This window comes from Euprymna scolopes, chromosome 1, assembly GCF_053919585.1.
Source record: "Euprymna scolopes isolate OS-2025 chromosome 1, ASM5391958v1, whole genome shotgun sequence".
Classification (NCBI taxonomy): domain Eukaryota; kingdom Metazoa; phylum Mollusca; class Cephalopoda; order Sepiida; family Sepiolidae; genus Euprymna; species Euprymna scolopes.
Genome location: NC_136482.1, coordinates 102,440,427 through 102,457,015, shown reverse-complemented (window position 1 = coordinate 102,457,015; position 16,589 = coordinate 102,440,427). Strand labels below are relative to the sequence as shown.

General features: G+C 33.0%; 2 protein-coding genes across 7 annotated transcripts in view; one reads left to right on the top strand and one right to left on the bottom strand.

Moving 5' to 3' along the window:
- Nucleotides 1–4,128: 4,128 nt before the first annotated feature.
- LOC145281025 (uncharacterized) lies at nucleotides 4,129–4,998 on the bottom strand. Its single transcript, XM_080132189.1, has one exon. The coding sequence runs from the start codon at nucleotides 4,996–4,998 to the stop codon at nucleotides 4,129–4,131; it is 870 nt and encodes a 289-aa protein (XP_079988315.1).
- A 1,239-nt stretch (nucleotides 4,999–6,237) lies between these two features.
- The window catches only part of LOC145260741 (protein spinster homolog 1-like), a 147,780-nt gene continuing 137,428 nt past the window's right edge, over nucleotides 6,238–16,589 (top strand). For 5 of the 6 annotated variants that reach the window (XM_080119110.1, XM_080119105.1, XM_080119341.1 and 2 more), the window contains exon 1: nucleotides 6,240–6,939. In XM_080119110.1, coding sequence (XP_079975236.1) covers nucleotides 6,534–6,939 — 406 coding nt within the window. In that variant the 5' untranslated portion in view covers nucleotides 6,240–6,533. Of the gene's footprint in view, nucleotides 6,940–16,589 lie in introns of all 6 variants that reach the window. The other variant, XM_080119260.1, reaches the window with a different exon arrangement.

The following is a 16,589-nucleotide window of genomic DNA, read 5'->3' as shown; positions in this document are numbered from 1 at the left end:
ATTTTGGACAAATATGGTAAAATAGTCCCAAAAATGGAGTGTCTTTATTAGCCCCAAAAGCGCACCTGGGGCAGACCCAAGAGTTATTGTGAAGTATAGACAAACAAAATTATATAGAAATCAGGTAGTTATAACTTTACAGAAAGTTTTATAAAAATTCAAGGCATCAATTTTTTGTAATAAGCACAAAAGTGTCAATTTTATCCATTTTAACCTCAAAGGCACCCCTAGGGGAGGAATCAGTTTGCCCGGAAAATCTGTTCTGTTACTTTTTTACTTGTATCATGTTTAATGTTTGTACAAACTTTCAAATAATTTCAATGTGTAGTTATTGAGAAAAGTGTGGATGGATGTACGGATCAAGGGGCAAGGGCGAATTTACAGGTCCACCCTCCTTTAGTTGGAGGACCAAAAAAGTCTGACACCATAGGTTACAAATGTTGGAAGCCATTAAAGTGGTGAAAAGGGAAATAAGTATGTTCCATGTTTTCGCAATCTTCAAGGTGTTCACATCTAGGGAAAATGCAATTTCCCCAAAATTTTCTATAAAAATTATTTTAACTACAAGTAATTTTCTACTAGATGAATTCTCGTAATTTTTGAGATATTACCATTTTCGACATGACAAGTAAGTGCTGTTATTTTTGTTTAAAACTACATATTTAAAAAAAAAATCGATTTGTTGACTTTATCTTAACAAGCACCAAACCAACTTATTCATTGAAATATTCTTAACCTTACTCACTGAATTTTCTTTCTAATATGAAAAACAATGAACATTAACAACTTTTTATAAAATATAATTTATATAATTGCGCATAGAAGTTTTGATTACGATTTTCTGACTCATGTAATGCTCGGCACTTTAACTATCATCTCTGACTTCTTCAATATTTCAACTAATGAATCTCTTTTTTTATAAGGACACTAAAATATTCACAAACATTCTACGTTTTTTCCTATAGCTATAAACTTCCATTTTAAACATATATAAAATATTTATTTTGTGAAGGTATGCTTTGTGAACTCATTATTTTGTTTTTGTTTATCATATAACATGTCTCTCGTTTTCTCACATTCAATGATAAACCTAAAAACCTTTTTTGCTAAAAGAATTCCTCTAAAATTGACTCAGCCCAAAAATACTATGCGTAAATCGAAACCCCGTTAATAATCCTCTCCAAAATTTCTAACACCCCTAAACAGGAAAGCCAGATAGAACAATATAGTTATTATTAAAAGCAAATAATAAAGAATAAATATTGAAATTGTATCCCTCCTTTCAACATTATCATCTACAACTTAAAGTAGAATCTAATACAACTAAGAATATCTCGGCAGAATTTTGAAAATTGAACATAGATCAATAACAAAATGGAAGTTATTTGAGTCATAGTCATCATATGAGAAAACGGATTATATTTGAAAGGATCATCCATATATCAATAATAGTTCAAGATAAGTCTGCTTATTGAAGCAGTGTGTGCAGACACACACACACACACACACACACACACACACACACACACACACACACACACACATACACTCGTGCACAATTAAACAAATGTTTATTCATTTCAATTTCCGCACATTTTGCCCAAAAATAAGTTCTTCTAGCAACGGCATAATTTCAAATATGGCCACACACTTTTTCTCACATTAACAAAAGTAAAATGAACATATTTCTGGCGGATGTACCTGACGACAGTATCACGTGACACAAGTGACCAATGAGAAAATTTAGAAGATTGTCTTTTTAACGCTTTTCCAAAAACCAAAATATCAGCAGTAGCAATCTTGTTTTGGAGCTGGTCCAAAATGTATAAAAACGCATCAAACATTCTTTCTTCCCTTCTTTTTCCCTTCTTCTTGCTTGGACGTCACACGAGAACATGCCTCTCGTTTTCATAACATCGTCGCTGTCAAAGCCGTCAAAACCATAATTACACACGTCACACGGGCACTCAAAAATCACACTTATACACGCACGTACCCATTCCACACATTTTCTAATTAATAACAACAAATTATTTTCCTCACAAATTACTTTCCTCATGGGACTTTTGAATAAGGCGAACTTCGCCAGTTAAAATACCAACCTTAAAATAAGGACATTATTTTCACACAAGACTTTTACTTTCTAATCTTATTAATTCCATGAAAGACTTTCATCTACCATTCTAATCATAATGACTTTGCAAGAACTTTCACCGATCGGACCTTTGCTTATTCATCTTGTTTTTGTTAAAAAATAAATATGATGCATTTTAAACCAGGAGGAGGTGTCATTTTGTTTTATTCCTTTTTTTTATCATTATTTTGTTTGGGGCAAAGAGATTTAATTTCACTTAAACTTCGTTTCCCCTACAAGTGTTTCTGATCTTCTTGTATTTCTCTGGATTTTGTTGAAAATTGATTATTCTATCAACTAGCATGGGTGCCCGGCATTGTCCTGGTGTTTGGAGGTGTGTGTTAAGCAAAAAAAAAAAAAAAAAAAAAAAGTGGTAGTAGGAAGGCAGGCTCGAATCTGTACTGCGAAGGAGGAAAAGAATGTGAAAAAAATGTGATGTCTTTGAGTTTACAACTACCGCCAAACCGGAAGTGATGTAGGTTTAAATTAAGGCTAGACAATCAATCGAAAAGAGGGGATGACTTTCAAAAATATCAGCGAAAAAAGCGACCTCTCCCTGTAGAAAAGTGCCCAGTTGAGGGTGAAGAAATTAAGGTTTTTAGCCAAATTTTTGGTATTTGTCATCTGAAGGGTTGAGCTTCAAAACGATACTGAACTTGTGAAAATTCGTCGCCTCTGTCGAAAGTTTTAGGCAGACATGCAAACATACATACATACATTTACATATTGGTAGCTCAAATTTTCGACCCAAACCGATTAAAAAGCTTGCCCTATTTCTGAATACCCTTTATGTAAAATTTCAAATGTTTACACCAGAAATTATCTGAGTAAAGTAATTTGGTAGAGACTGCAGAGGTAAAATTTATTAAAACTTTGACCCCTATTATGACCCCTTAACATTTATTGTTTTGGGCTCAGATCAAGTTATTAAGTTAGATCCATGTCCAAGGAACCTATATCTAAAATTTCAAATGTTTAAACCCAAAATTGGCAGAGGAGTTTGGTAGAGTTCTCAAAGGTCAAATCGTTGAACTTTGACCCCCTTAACAGTCAAATTTATCTCCGGAAACTGATTACAAAAATCCAAATCTCACTACCCTGTATATCAAATTTTGAGTCTGTAGACTGAAAATTGACAGAGTTATTGTGTAGGGAAATGTACAGAGACACACAGACAGACAGACACGTTCACTTTTATAGATGTATATAGATTGATTCTCTTACAGTCATTTAAAACATTGATGCTTCTCAACATGTTTAATCTTTTACTTTTCTTCCTTACTCACTGAATTTTCTTTCTAATATGAAAAACAATGAACATTGACTCTTATTAACAACTTTTAATGAAATATAATTTATAGAATTGAGAAGAGAAGTTTTGATTACGATTTTCTGACCTGTATAATTATATATATATATATATATATATATATATATATATATATATATATATATATATGTGCTATCCATCGAAAAAAAAATGGCGGTGAATAGTGTCTTTTTTTGTTTTTGTTTTTTTGAAAAATTTAAAATTCTATTAAAAATAGTAGAAAAGGTTTTATATTATTCTGCTTTTCATATGATAAAATTCAGGCTTTTATCTTTCATGAAAAGAAGTTGCGCAAGAATAATGGATTTTAATAGATTTTTATTCGTTAAAAAAACCAAAAAAAACTTGGTTTTTCTACTATTTTTTGGCTTTGCCTACATCATTTTGTTTTTGCTTATCGTATAAAATGTCTCTCGTTTCCTCACATTTAATTATAAACCGAAACGGCACTTTTTACTGAGTGTGGACCCAAGCAAAAATTTTTTTTTTGCTTAAGTACGCATGCGCGCAATCGTAAGTCTGCGGCCAAAAAAAAAGTCAAATACACATTGAACACATTGACCTCAACAGCGATTTTCTGTAGATGTACCAACAAGTTGAGATTTTTTTTTATCCAAAAAGTGAAAGAAATGTGAAATGAAATTTTTACAAGTCAAATTTTATTTTAAACAATATACCACTGTGATATATGCAGCAACACATTGTCAAAAGCGTCTTTGCCACTTTTTCCATAAACCTCCCTCCATAAAAATTCGTCCAAATGGGACTCCACTGTACTGGAGTGCACCCCCATCATTGTTTTGAATTTCCTTTTTGCGTTCTTCCAAAAACATTCCACGTTGTTGGTGTGCACGCCTGATACTGGATCGACGAAGTGTTGAGAATGGTTCACTTGTTTGTGGATGTACCTTGGGTGGACATTTATCTGGTCAATTGGAGTATATGCTCTCCAACTGTCGGAATGTATGGTAGTTCCTGGTTTTATGTATTTTTTTATCAGTGGTATCAAGGTGTCGGAGGAGCGATCACTGACAAAAACCAAAAATCCGATTTTATCCTCTGTATCCCACCCACCGAAAACCCACCTTTGCTCTGGTACTCTACCGCGGTTATATTTCCGTTTACAGATCAAAGACTCATCAATTTGTACCACGTGGCCAGGTCCACCTATTTGGTATGGGTTCAGGCTTGTGACGTCGCGTAAATACTGGTACCATGAACAAATGGTCTTCCCGCTTACCTCGCACATATCAGAGGCGACAACACCAGTTATCTGTCTAGACCAGACATATGCAATTCGGATGAATTCTTGCAATGTTATTTTGGAGTCTTGCAAAAATGAACCCTTTTTTATCGATGCCTTCTGGTTCTTATGGGCTTTGCATCGGAAAACTTTAGTGTCGCGATTTTTGATAAGAGACATCTCCTGTTGACAAACACTGCATACCATTTTTTCTGCAAGGATTTTCCTCTCTTTGAGGAAAGTATAAGCGAAGTCAAAATCTTTCGTCCACTCAAAGAGTTCTGTGAGCATTTTTCGAAATGTGAAATAAACTTTTTAAAAGTGATAGAAATGTGAAATGAAATGTTTATAAGTTTAAAAGTCAAATGTAGTTTCAAAAGTGAAAGGAATGTGAAATTATATTTTTTAAGTGAAAGAATTGTGAAATGAAATTTGTAAGAAATGTGAAATGAAATTTTTAAAAGTCAAATTTGGAGTCTTGAAAAAAGTTCCGAGAGATAAAATCGCTGTTGAGGTCAATGTGTATTTGATTGCACTTCCGGTTTTTTGGCCTTTTTTTTTTTTTTTTTCCGCAGACTTACAATGGGTATTTGTGCAGTTTGGCCACCACGAGGAATACAAACTTAAAATATATTAAACTGTTTCTTCTTCATTAAATTGATAGATGAAGTATAGTTAATCCCCACCTACCTCATGTTAAATAACACAAAAGTAAACTTTGTGACACAACAGAAAATAAGCTTTTAATTTATAGCTTTAGCAGTATTTGGCGAGTTCCGAGAGATAAAATCGCTGTTGGTTGAGGTCAATGTGTATTTGACTTTTTTTTTTGGCCTTTTTTTTTTGTCCGCAGACTTACGATTGCGCGCATGCGTACTTAAGCAAAAAAAAAAAAATTTTTGCTTGGGTCCACACTCAGTAAAAAGTGCCACCGAAACCCCTTTTCACTGAAAATATTTCTTTGAAATCAGCTCATCCCCCCCAAAATACTTCGCCCAAATAGAAACTACTAAATAACCCAACAAAAATTTAGGGTTTCCTAAAGTAGGGACCTTTTCCCTAAAAGCCCGAGGCAGGAACATCAGTAGTGAAAGTGAACACGCTGTCAGAAAAAATTGTTTAATAGTTTATATCAAAGATTGTAACATTTAATTTTGGATTTTCTTCGTTTTATTTATTTATTTATTATTTTTTTTTTTAATAAAATATCGAAAACTTGAAAAGTTTTTCGGCAACTTTTGTTGAAAATGATGGGAAAACGGTGAAGATAAAAAATAGTCCAACATTAAAAATAGTCCGACTCTCTAAATGTTCTTATTCATTATTTTAAATATATAGTTTTCTTTAATATATTATTATTGTAGTATTTTGTTTTATGTTTTTCTCTTTATCGCATTAGCTTGACGTAATTTACCTGGTCAATTTAAGAATATATGCTGTTTTTGTTTATTATTCATTTTGGCTTATGTGAGTTAAAAAAAAAAAAAAGACAGGGGAAAACGACCGGTTTTTTCGCTTAGCCAATGAGCTGCATTCTAGACACGTGACAATACTACTTACTTGCCACTCTTACGAACCACTTATCCAATATCTGGTGACCAACTTGATTTTAGACTTTGAGATCCTCATCATCAGAAGAAGCCGATTAAAGATTGGACTTTAAACAGTGGATGGGTATTATCTTGGTTGTGACCGCTCTTAAAAAAATAGAAAAAGACATAATTGTACGTTTCTTATTTGTTCTCGCAATTTCCCCCTCTTCGCCATGAATTCCACGTGATGGTGTTATTATTATTATTATTATTTCCGTTATCTGGCCTTTGTCGATGAAGGGAGGGACTTTACAGCTGTCCACACTGGAAGCACCCTTCGACGATACAGTACCACTTGACGACATGTCGGCGTCAAGTCCAGAGTCTCCTTTGGTGGCGTCCAATGTGGTTAATGCCCCTGCCCCTCCACCTCGGTCACTGTCGTCTTCCTCGTTGCCTCCACAACCGCAGTCCGATTTTGTGGTCGAGGGTCAAATCATGCCTGTGCCCGAACACATCAACAATGCCTACGATACGGCCCCTATTGTCGATTCAGATGAAGGACGGAGTTACGAGAGCGAAGGGACTACCGTACAAACGGTCCTACCGGCCCCTGTCAGTCGAATAGTCGCCCTTTCTTCTGTCATTGTATTATTTTTTATTAATTTACTTAATTACATGGATAGATACACGATAGCTGGTGAGTATGAGGACAATATTTTTTAATATTTTAATTATCAATATTATATGTACCTATTTACTTGCCTCCCTACGAGGGCAGAATTATACACAAAGTTGCGGGGGAAATTCAGCTCCTCAAAAGGGGGCACGTGATAAGAACATTTTATTTTTGTTCCTGGAACAAAAATAAAAATTTCTCCTCCACTGATCGAGGTCAGAAAAGGCGAAGTGTAGTATCAGAACAGATACTGCACTGTGCACTGTGCTCTTGGGCCCAGAAGTACTACTCGGGTGTCTTTTACTTCCGTTTATTTTTTTTTAACTTATGCAGAGAAGATACCGTGCTGAAATAATAGTTATTATTTAGAAACCCATTCTTAACATGGGGGTGTTTTGTAAGTATTCTATACTTTCACCTAATAATTTAATAAACAACCCCCCCCCCAGTAAAACTTGGAATTTAACTTGAAAATACTATTAAAAAAATAGCACGTTACCTTCTGTATAAGTACCCTTTTTTTGTGACGGTGAAAACTATATCATTTATTAGTATCACTTATTAAAATAGGATTCGGAAATTAGATTTGAACATTACTGTATTGTTTGGTCATTAATTTTAATTTAACCAAATGGTGTTTTAGATAGAATCGACAAATCGATTTTTTTAAATGTCTTTTTAAGCAAAAATAATATTACGTACTTAACTTTTATGTTGAAAATAGTAATATATTAAAAAATTACGAAAATTCATCGACTAGAAAAACTGCCAGTTAGGTACGTGCAAAGTAAATGACTGATCCCTAAAATGTATAAACCTTTTGTTTTGACTCCGCCTTTCATTTAAAAAGTCACAAAAATTCAGGAAATCTACCAATTTTAATGAAATTTTCAGTATTTTAGTTAACAATCACAGAATGTAATGAACCCATTTTTTTTTTTTTTTTTTTTTTTTAACAAAAAACACCTTGGCTAAAAGTATTAAAAGATGCATGAATTATTTTTATATATAAAGATAATATATATAATAAAGATGTTAACAATTGATTTTTTTTTTTTTTTCGGGAACATTACAAAAAAAAAAAAAAGTGCTAATGGAGAGAGTGATCATCGGCGCCGCGCCGCGCCGCGCTATTTAAGTCGTATTTCCACGTTTAATTAAAGTTTTATGATAGTTTTTTTTTTTTTTATTCAATTGTAAGGTTAAAGTACACTGGTACAAAACACCCTCCCCTCTCATGTTAAGAATGGCTTTTTAAATAACGTTATTTCAGCACGGGTCGGATCACTCTCTGCATGAGTACCAAAAAAAAAAAAAAAAAAAAAAAAGCCACTAAAATACATGTTAATGAAATCAATATAACTTGAAGTAACATTAATTTCTCGAACTATCAATGTTATCATTAAATTCAATATTTTCAACAAAAAAATATAATTGACAAAAATATTTAATGTGATTTTAATAACAATTCTCACAAATTTCAAATGTTATATATATATATATATATATATATTTTTTTTTGGTATTATTATACAAACACCGTGACAGCGAATTAGTAAAATCTTTTACGTAGTATTCTGTTACGTTTCGGTGTGCTGAACACGAATCTGAAAACTGGGTTAGGGTACATTTTTTTCTACTAATTCGCTGTCACGGTATTTGTATAAATTTACCTTTTTTTTTTGTAAAAGTGCACTGTGGGGCGAAATAATAACGTTATTATTTAAAAAGCCATTCTAACATAGGGAGGGGATGGTGTTTTGTACATATTCTGTACTTTAACCTTACAATTGAATAAAAAAAGATATCAAACTTTAATTAAACGTGGAAATAGGATTTAAAAAAATAGCGCGTATCCGGATCACTCTCTGCAGTAGCACCTTTTCTTGTACGCATGGTGTAAACATCAGCGTACGATTTTTTTTTTTTGTTTGTTTTTTTTTTTTTTTAATCCTGAAAATAAGATATTGAAAAAATTGAGGGTAAAACTATACAAACACCGTGACAGCGAATTAACCCTACCCCTAACCCCTAACCCTAACCCCTAACCCTAAACCTAACCCTAAACCCTAACCCTAACCCTAACCCTAACGCTGTCACGGTGTTTGTATAATAATACCAAATTGAGATCCAGCACCACAAAAAAGAAATATAAAAAAAAAGTATTTTCAATAACGATTAATTTAGGCAAATACGGATGGGCAAAATTGTAACAAAAAGGAAACACAGGATTTGCATCTTATCCACTAAATTGTTTTTGCTTATTTTTTCAATGAATAAATTGTCAGTGTAAGTAGTGATTTTAATGAACACTTTTCACACTTAAAATGCGTTTTTACTTTATTTAAAAAAGAATGAATTTTATTTTTCGTTTTAATTTTATCGTTTGAGAATAAATCGAGTCATCACGCAAATAAATAAATATTCTAATTAAACAAGAAAATAAAATTGACTTTCTGATATTTTGGGCTTCCGTAGAACTTATGCGCGCGACGCCTTTTCATTTGTTTTGATTGTGCGAAGCCAGACCTGTTACTAAACTCTCGCTTTTGGGGGTTAATTAAGCTGTTCTAAAAAAAAAAAAAATTGTTTCAATACAAACAAGGTGTTTATTATTATTATTCATTTAATATCTTAAGATTTTACTAATTATCCTTGAAATAGTCCCAGAAAACTAATATTTATCTTTCAAGGAATTTTTACAATGAATAAAATTTAGCTGAACTTGCAGTTTCCGATGTTATCGTAAAACATTTTTCATTATAACCTTTTTTTTTCACGTGTAAAATATTTCTTTTTTGAGAACTTTTGGCTTTAATCTTTCAAACACAATCAAAAAGTAATCGGAAACCTACAAAAAAATTATGATTAGCCGGCTTTCAAAACCATGCCCCCTCCCCTATCAGTTTCCGCCATTAAAATGCACGTACCTAACAACTGCTATTGTCTTTAGTAAAATAAAGGTGATCGCTAGACAACAAATATTACAGAGCGGTTAATGCGACCTAATTGTCCCACTGAAGACTTATCTCCAAAGAGTTGCTTTTAGTTTTTGGGGGTATTACCCACAACCTCCTCATGTTAAGAACGGCTTTCGGAATAGACATCCTCAACTGTCCCATGTTAAGAACTGCTTTCGGAATAAACACCTTTGTAATTGTCTTCAGTGGGACAACCAAGCCACAATGACAATTACAGCTATGAGCAAGAATTCTAAAATACTCGTTCCAAGTTATGTCCCCTGTGTGTGGACTTTTACTGCCTACTTTATAACGTCTAAGAAAAATGCAATTTTACCCAATTTTCCATAAAAATTAAGTTTTATTATAAATAACTTTCTACTCCGTGAGTTTTCGTAATTTTTGGATATATTACTATTTTCGGCATGATAGTTCAGTACGTAATATTGTGCTTGAAAAGACATATTAAAAAAATCAATTTGTCGACTCTAATCTGTAAACAAAAGGGTTCCACTTCCATACGTGCGCCAAATAAAATATATTTCAAGTCCAGACTGAAAAGAAACAAGTCGGAACTCTTACAAACGGTGACGATAATCATTCAATAACCACGTTGTTCGACTTTTTGGTTTACGATACGGCCCCTATTGTCGATTCAGATGAAGGAGGACGTAGTTACAAGATCGAAGGGTAAGGGACTACCGTACAAACGGTCCTGCCGGCCCCTGTCAGTCGAATAGTCGTTTTTTCTTCAATAATTACCAGTAACGCTATTATTCAGGAACCCATTCTTAGCATAGGGAGAAGGGAAGATTTCTTTAAAAAATTATTCTGTATTTTTCACCTGCATTTTTTCATTTAATAATCTGTAATACCGATAATGTAAAAAAAAAATTATGGGGCAACCCGAAGTGAAGTCGAAACCGTAATCGTAAAGATAACCACTGAATTCAATAATTCAATTGATAATGTCAATAGTCAAATAGAAGCGAAAAACGGACGTGTGCGCACACAAGTGGTTTGAAACCAGGTTTCCTCATTTTATTATCCTCTTATGTTTTTTCCTTTCTGCGTTCGAATAAATTTTGTTCCAAAATAGTTCTAATCAGACACGTGTCTCTACAAAACTTGAACTGAACCAAATATTTTGCTTGAACTAAACCTCAAACTTAGTTAATGGTTTAGTTTTTTTTTTTTTTTTTTTTTTTTTGCTTTAGTTAAGATTGGCACTTCTTTGTTTATAAAGCACTTCAGCGGAAGTGACGTCAAACTAATTTTTAACTACGGATGACCAAAACTGTATATAATGTATTTTTTTTTTTTATTTTATTTATTTTTTTTTATTTTTTTTATTTTTTTGTCCCTCCGACAAAATTCACCCTTGTCTGTTCGCGCTGGTCTCAATAACTACGCCTTAGAATTTTTTGAAATTTTGCACAAACATTAAACATGATATGAGTAAAAAAGTAACAGAACGGATTTTCCGGGAAAACTTCGGTTGCCCTCCCCCCCACCCCTAGGGGTGCCTTTGAGGTTAAAATAGCTAAAATTAACACTTTTGTGCTTATTAAAAAAAAATTGATGCCTTTATGCTGAACTTAGTCATTTTTTTTATGCCTCGTTCAGTCGTTCACTGTGCACTCACGGAAGACCATACTTCACTTATTTATTTATTTATTTTTCCCCCTCTTTTTTTTTTTTTTTTTTTTTTTTGTATCTTCTATGATCTATTTACATCGTCCAGAAATTCTATCTTGCTTCCAATTCTGATCTAGCCAAACCCTCTTTTTCTTTCTTTCTAATATTAATTCTCAAATATCATTCGCAAATTGAAGAGAACTCCTGTATTATAAGTCATTATTTTGACATAAACAGTCTAGTATGTCTTTTCATTGCTTTTGTGAACAATGAATTTGTCGGATTTTTTCTTTTTTAATTTGTGTTTTCTCTTAAAGTTTGGCTTTGCTTGCGTAAAAGTTTAAAAATATTAAGCAAAACAATAGTGCATCGCATCATTACTAAAATCAGATTCTTCGTTTTGTAAATTAGTTACATTACTCGACGTAGAAAAATAATCTATACTAGCAAAAGTATGCGTCGTTGACTGGGTTCAAAAACAGCCTACAGGAAATGGACTCTGATTTCTGAAGGTACTAGCGGGGGTACCCGGCGTTCCCGGGTGTTTGGAGGTGTGTGCGGTGTTAAATAAAAAAAAAGAAACCGGGGGGGGGGGGTAAAAGTTGGTAGGATCGAACCCGAAGCCCTGAGGCGAAGTTTGAAAATAAAATCGGCCAGCCAGAATGAGTTACTGAAAGAGGTTTGAATTTAAGTAAGAACCAAATTGACAGGTGCTCGCACGGCTATTCAGCGAATGAGGTCAATGACCAGGTTTGTTTGTTACAAGCGAAGTAAAAAAAGAAAACAACGTTAAAACTTAAGTGGGGGGGGGTTAATCAAAACATCGAAAAAAAAAAACTAACGTAAGGCAAACGATGTTAAATGTAAAAATCGAAAAAACAAAAAAGAAATGGCTTAAATAAGCCTGTTTCGATATTAAAATTTAAAAAATCAGTGGGTACCCGGGTGTTTTTGGGTGTGTGGTCGAAGTGAAAAAAAAAAAAAAAAAAAAACTAACGTTACGTGAAAAATGGTTTAAATAACACTGGTTCAATATTTAAATTTAAAAAAAATCGAAAAAGACATCTCACCCCACGATTCGAACCCAAAACGTTTAGATAACGAACCAACGCATTAACCAACTGACCTAATGCAACGTACATGAAATTTGTTCAGTTTTTCAACTATTTAAAGTAAATCAGGTCATGACGTCATCTGATGCATGCGTAGAACCGGTCGTCGTCGCGAGAGGACCGTTTTTGTTGACCCCCCCCCCCCGTCGAAAATTGTCGATTTCGGGATGAAAAAATTAACGTTTTTGGCCAATTTTTCTATATTTTCCGAGCGTAGGATGGAGCTTCAATATGATACCAAGTTTGTGAATTTTTGTTCTGTCTATCGAAAGTTTTTAGCACACACACACATATATACATACATACATTTTTCGCTTTTGAAAAGGAAGGGTTGTAAATTTGGGTTTAATTTGGGGGTATCAAAACCAAAGCAAAAAATATAATGAAAGTAAAAATAAAATAGATAAACCTCATAATTTATTATACCATACCTGTTCACACTGAAACATTTATCACAATATTCTGTGGATCTATATTAAAAAACCTTGTTAAACTTTGACATATTTCCATTCTATGGAGGTCAGGTGCGAACGAACACCCCATAATTTGATTATACCATATTTCTTCAAACTGGAACATAATTATTAAAGTATACTTACGCAGATAGATATCAAAAATCTTTATTAAAGTTTGTGCCTATTTCCATTCTATGGAGGCCAGGCGCAAACGAGACCCCACAATTTTATACCATCCCTATTTAAGTTAAAACAATTATCAAAGTATTATGTACATCTATATCAAAAACATTTGTAAACGTTTTTTTTTTTTTTTTTTTTTTTTTTTTTTAATTTTTATATTTTTTATTTCCATATTTTGTGGACCAGGCTGGAACGCAGACCCCACAATTTTAATGAACCACCATTCTGCGAGAACCCATTCCTGTTTCTCGATCCATCTATCATATGTAATCAGTTTTTTAAAATAGTCAACCATATAGGAGCCTATTCGTGACCAGACACACACACAAACCCACATTCAGCTGTATATTATAGATATCCATAAAAGTGAGAATGTGTGTGTGTATGAGAAAGAACACTTCTCAACCTATATACTCGGCAGATTATTGATCTACAGAATTGACATTTGGTATACAGGGTATTCAGACACCTGGAAAACTTTTTAATCAGTTTTCCTCTGGAAAAAAGAGCCGCTAAGGGGTCAAAATTGGTACCTGGCGGGGGTCATTTTTATCTGTTTGTCAAGCCTTTCACAAGGTTTTAAAACACTTTTTAAAGATTGTGGCAAACTGGTCTAATGGTTATAGCACTGGACTCGCTGTGTTTAGGTTTTGGTTTCGATCTCAGCTTGAGTATTTTTCTTTTTTACTTACAAGAAGTGAACTTTTTAGAAAAAAATAATACTCGCATGCACATGTCTCAGTTTCTTTCTTTTTTTTTTTTTTTTTAATTTATTTTTCATTTTGTTAAAAGAAATGTCTTAAGCCCCATCGGTGTTCATATTGGCTTGCTAAAATCCAGCAACGAGTAAAACCAGATAAGACATGACCATGCAAAATTAAACTTGGGTTTTAGAAACGGGGGGAATGAAAAATAAATAATATCCCTTATTTACACTGTTGCATTTTTATTTTTGTAAATTGTTACTTATAAAAGATAAAATACATCTGAAAAAGGTCAGAGGTTACATCGACCGCAACGTTGTGAAAATGATACTCAGGATTAGGACAGAAATCCGAAAATTCCAAATAATACGGAAATGTGTATCGACAGTAAGAAAAACAAAGCAGAAAGAAGAAAATCAAAGAATAGTACAAATAAATCAAAATATGAAAGAAAATAGAAAGCAAAAACGAAATCACATAAAAAAATTACGATTGTAACAATGAAATAAAGCAGGCAGAAATAAAAACGCTAAATAGAAAAAGACGAAAAAGTTAATATGTAATAAATATTAGTAGACCACCTGAATTGCCCAGTCGTAAAATGTTTAATTATATTTTAATACATGCAGATTTTGTATTTATTCTTAAAGAATCAATTCTCTAGTGTTTATTATGTTGTACCTAATATAAAGTAGTGTCTCCCTGCGTTGTCCACTTGCAAAATATGCTTACATATGATATTTTAATTTATGTGGATTTTGTATTTATTATTATTATAAAGACAATACTCTATCGATACTGTACCCAATATGTAGTAGTGATTTTAAAAATTAAAAAATATGACTGGAGTGCCATCAAGTAAAACCAAAACTTGTAACTCTCCAGTCCAATATGTTACCATTGTGAGGAATTCCAGTTACAATGCCATTTTCATGTTTTAAGCCGCCTATGCACATTTCTTGTAGGTAACCTGTGATTGATTGATTTGTATGGGCCAAGATAATTACTTGTTACCTTTTTTGTAAACATCCATTTGTTTTTCTGTCTACGAAAATCTCCGGTAAGAGCGAGATTCACCAAAAGTCGGCTCCAAGAAGAATGCCTTATCGAGAATGGAACCACAACAATTTCTTCATGTTTTATATCCCCTAAATGTTTGATGAAAAAGGACTTGAAATCTCTACAAGCAGAGACACCTTTATATTGTGCCGAAGATATCCCAATTAGAGGATGGCATCATTTACATTTTCATGATGTTTATATCACCTAAATGTTTGAACTTTCCTCAATTCAATTAGGGTCCCAAGGGACTCGATTTATGCCTTATTAAAGGCACCAAAACTCTTGCTGAGAACACCATGAATTATCATGGACCTTTTTTGAAAGGAAACCACGCTACCACTCCAACAAAGGGGAGTTAACTACTGGCTTCCAATTTTGGAGGCAAAACTGACCCACCGTTTTGCAAGGACTGTACCTGGACCAATAACCTTTCTTTGATGTTATCTATATAATTATAAAACTCAAATAACCTTGTAACGATGTATGTAACCCACTTTCTGGTTTACAACACCCGGTTGTGCATGCGCGCATGACCTGCGCACTGAAATATTAACGTTATTTTGAAATTATTATTTAACCTGGGAAGAGTGGGGTTTAAAATAAACAAAAGAACAATTGGGATGCTAAAATATTTACGTTATTTCGAAATTATTTTTTAACATGGGAAGAGTGGAGTTTAAAATAACTTAAACGTAATACAGAAATGAACGATGTAAAAAAAAAATATATATATATATATATATATCAAAATTTGAATTTAACTATAATAAGTATTATGGTATCTGTTCAGTGCACATTTACCTATAAGTATGGCCAACCACTTATAATTCAGTAACTGTAAATTTTTTTTTCAAAAATAATCAATTATAATAAACAGAACGACTCATAGGAATCTATCTATATTCTTTTTTTTATTTTAATATACTTTCAAAGAAATGTTTCTGTTATGTAAACAAAACAAACTATTTTCTTTACGTCACAAGTGTCACGCTCATACATGAATTCCATAGGTCATATAGCATATTGACCCAACGGGTCACGGGTAGTCTAGTAACTGAATAAAATTTGAGTTTAAAGGTATGGTTTTGTAATTTTGGAATTATTTTTGCCTCAATCAGGGAGTATTGAGTTTGTGAGATTAATTTCTCACACCATCTGCTCTAGGTTTATGTATATATAAAACTTACAAAAAACATTCTTTAAGATATAAATCTATTTCTTGAACCGTATGCGAAGGAAACAACAGGATCAACATCGACTATCTATTCGTTGTAAGAATTTATGTGGTTGTCGCTGTATAGTTCTACAATTAGTCAACTGTCGAAAAATTCCTTATATGTTGCCGGGCATACTACTTGTGCTTGGTTGTTGAGGCCTATGTTTTGTTAAAGCGACATATAAGAAACCTCTGAATCACATTTTCACTAAATGTGTGTAGACTGTTTTGCAATTTTTTCAGGATCAGTTGCTTGTTCAATGGACGTTCAAAAATAGAAACGTAATTTACTTTTTGCATTGCTAAAAAACAAGTCTTAGAAAATTCTTTCCGGTTAATGA

Excerpts from the sequence above, each read along its gene's own strand:
- LOC145281025 (XM_080132189.1), bottom strand. The coding sequence starts at position 4,998 with ATGCTCACAGAACTCTTTGAGTGGACGAAAGATTTTGACTTCGCTTAT.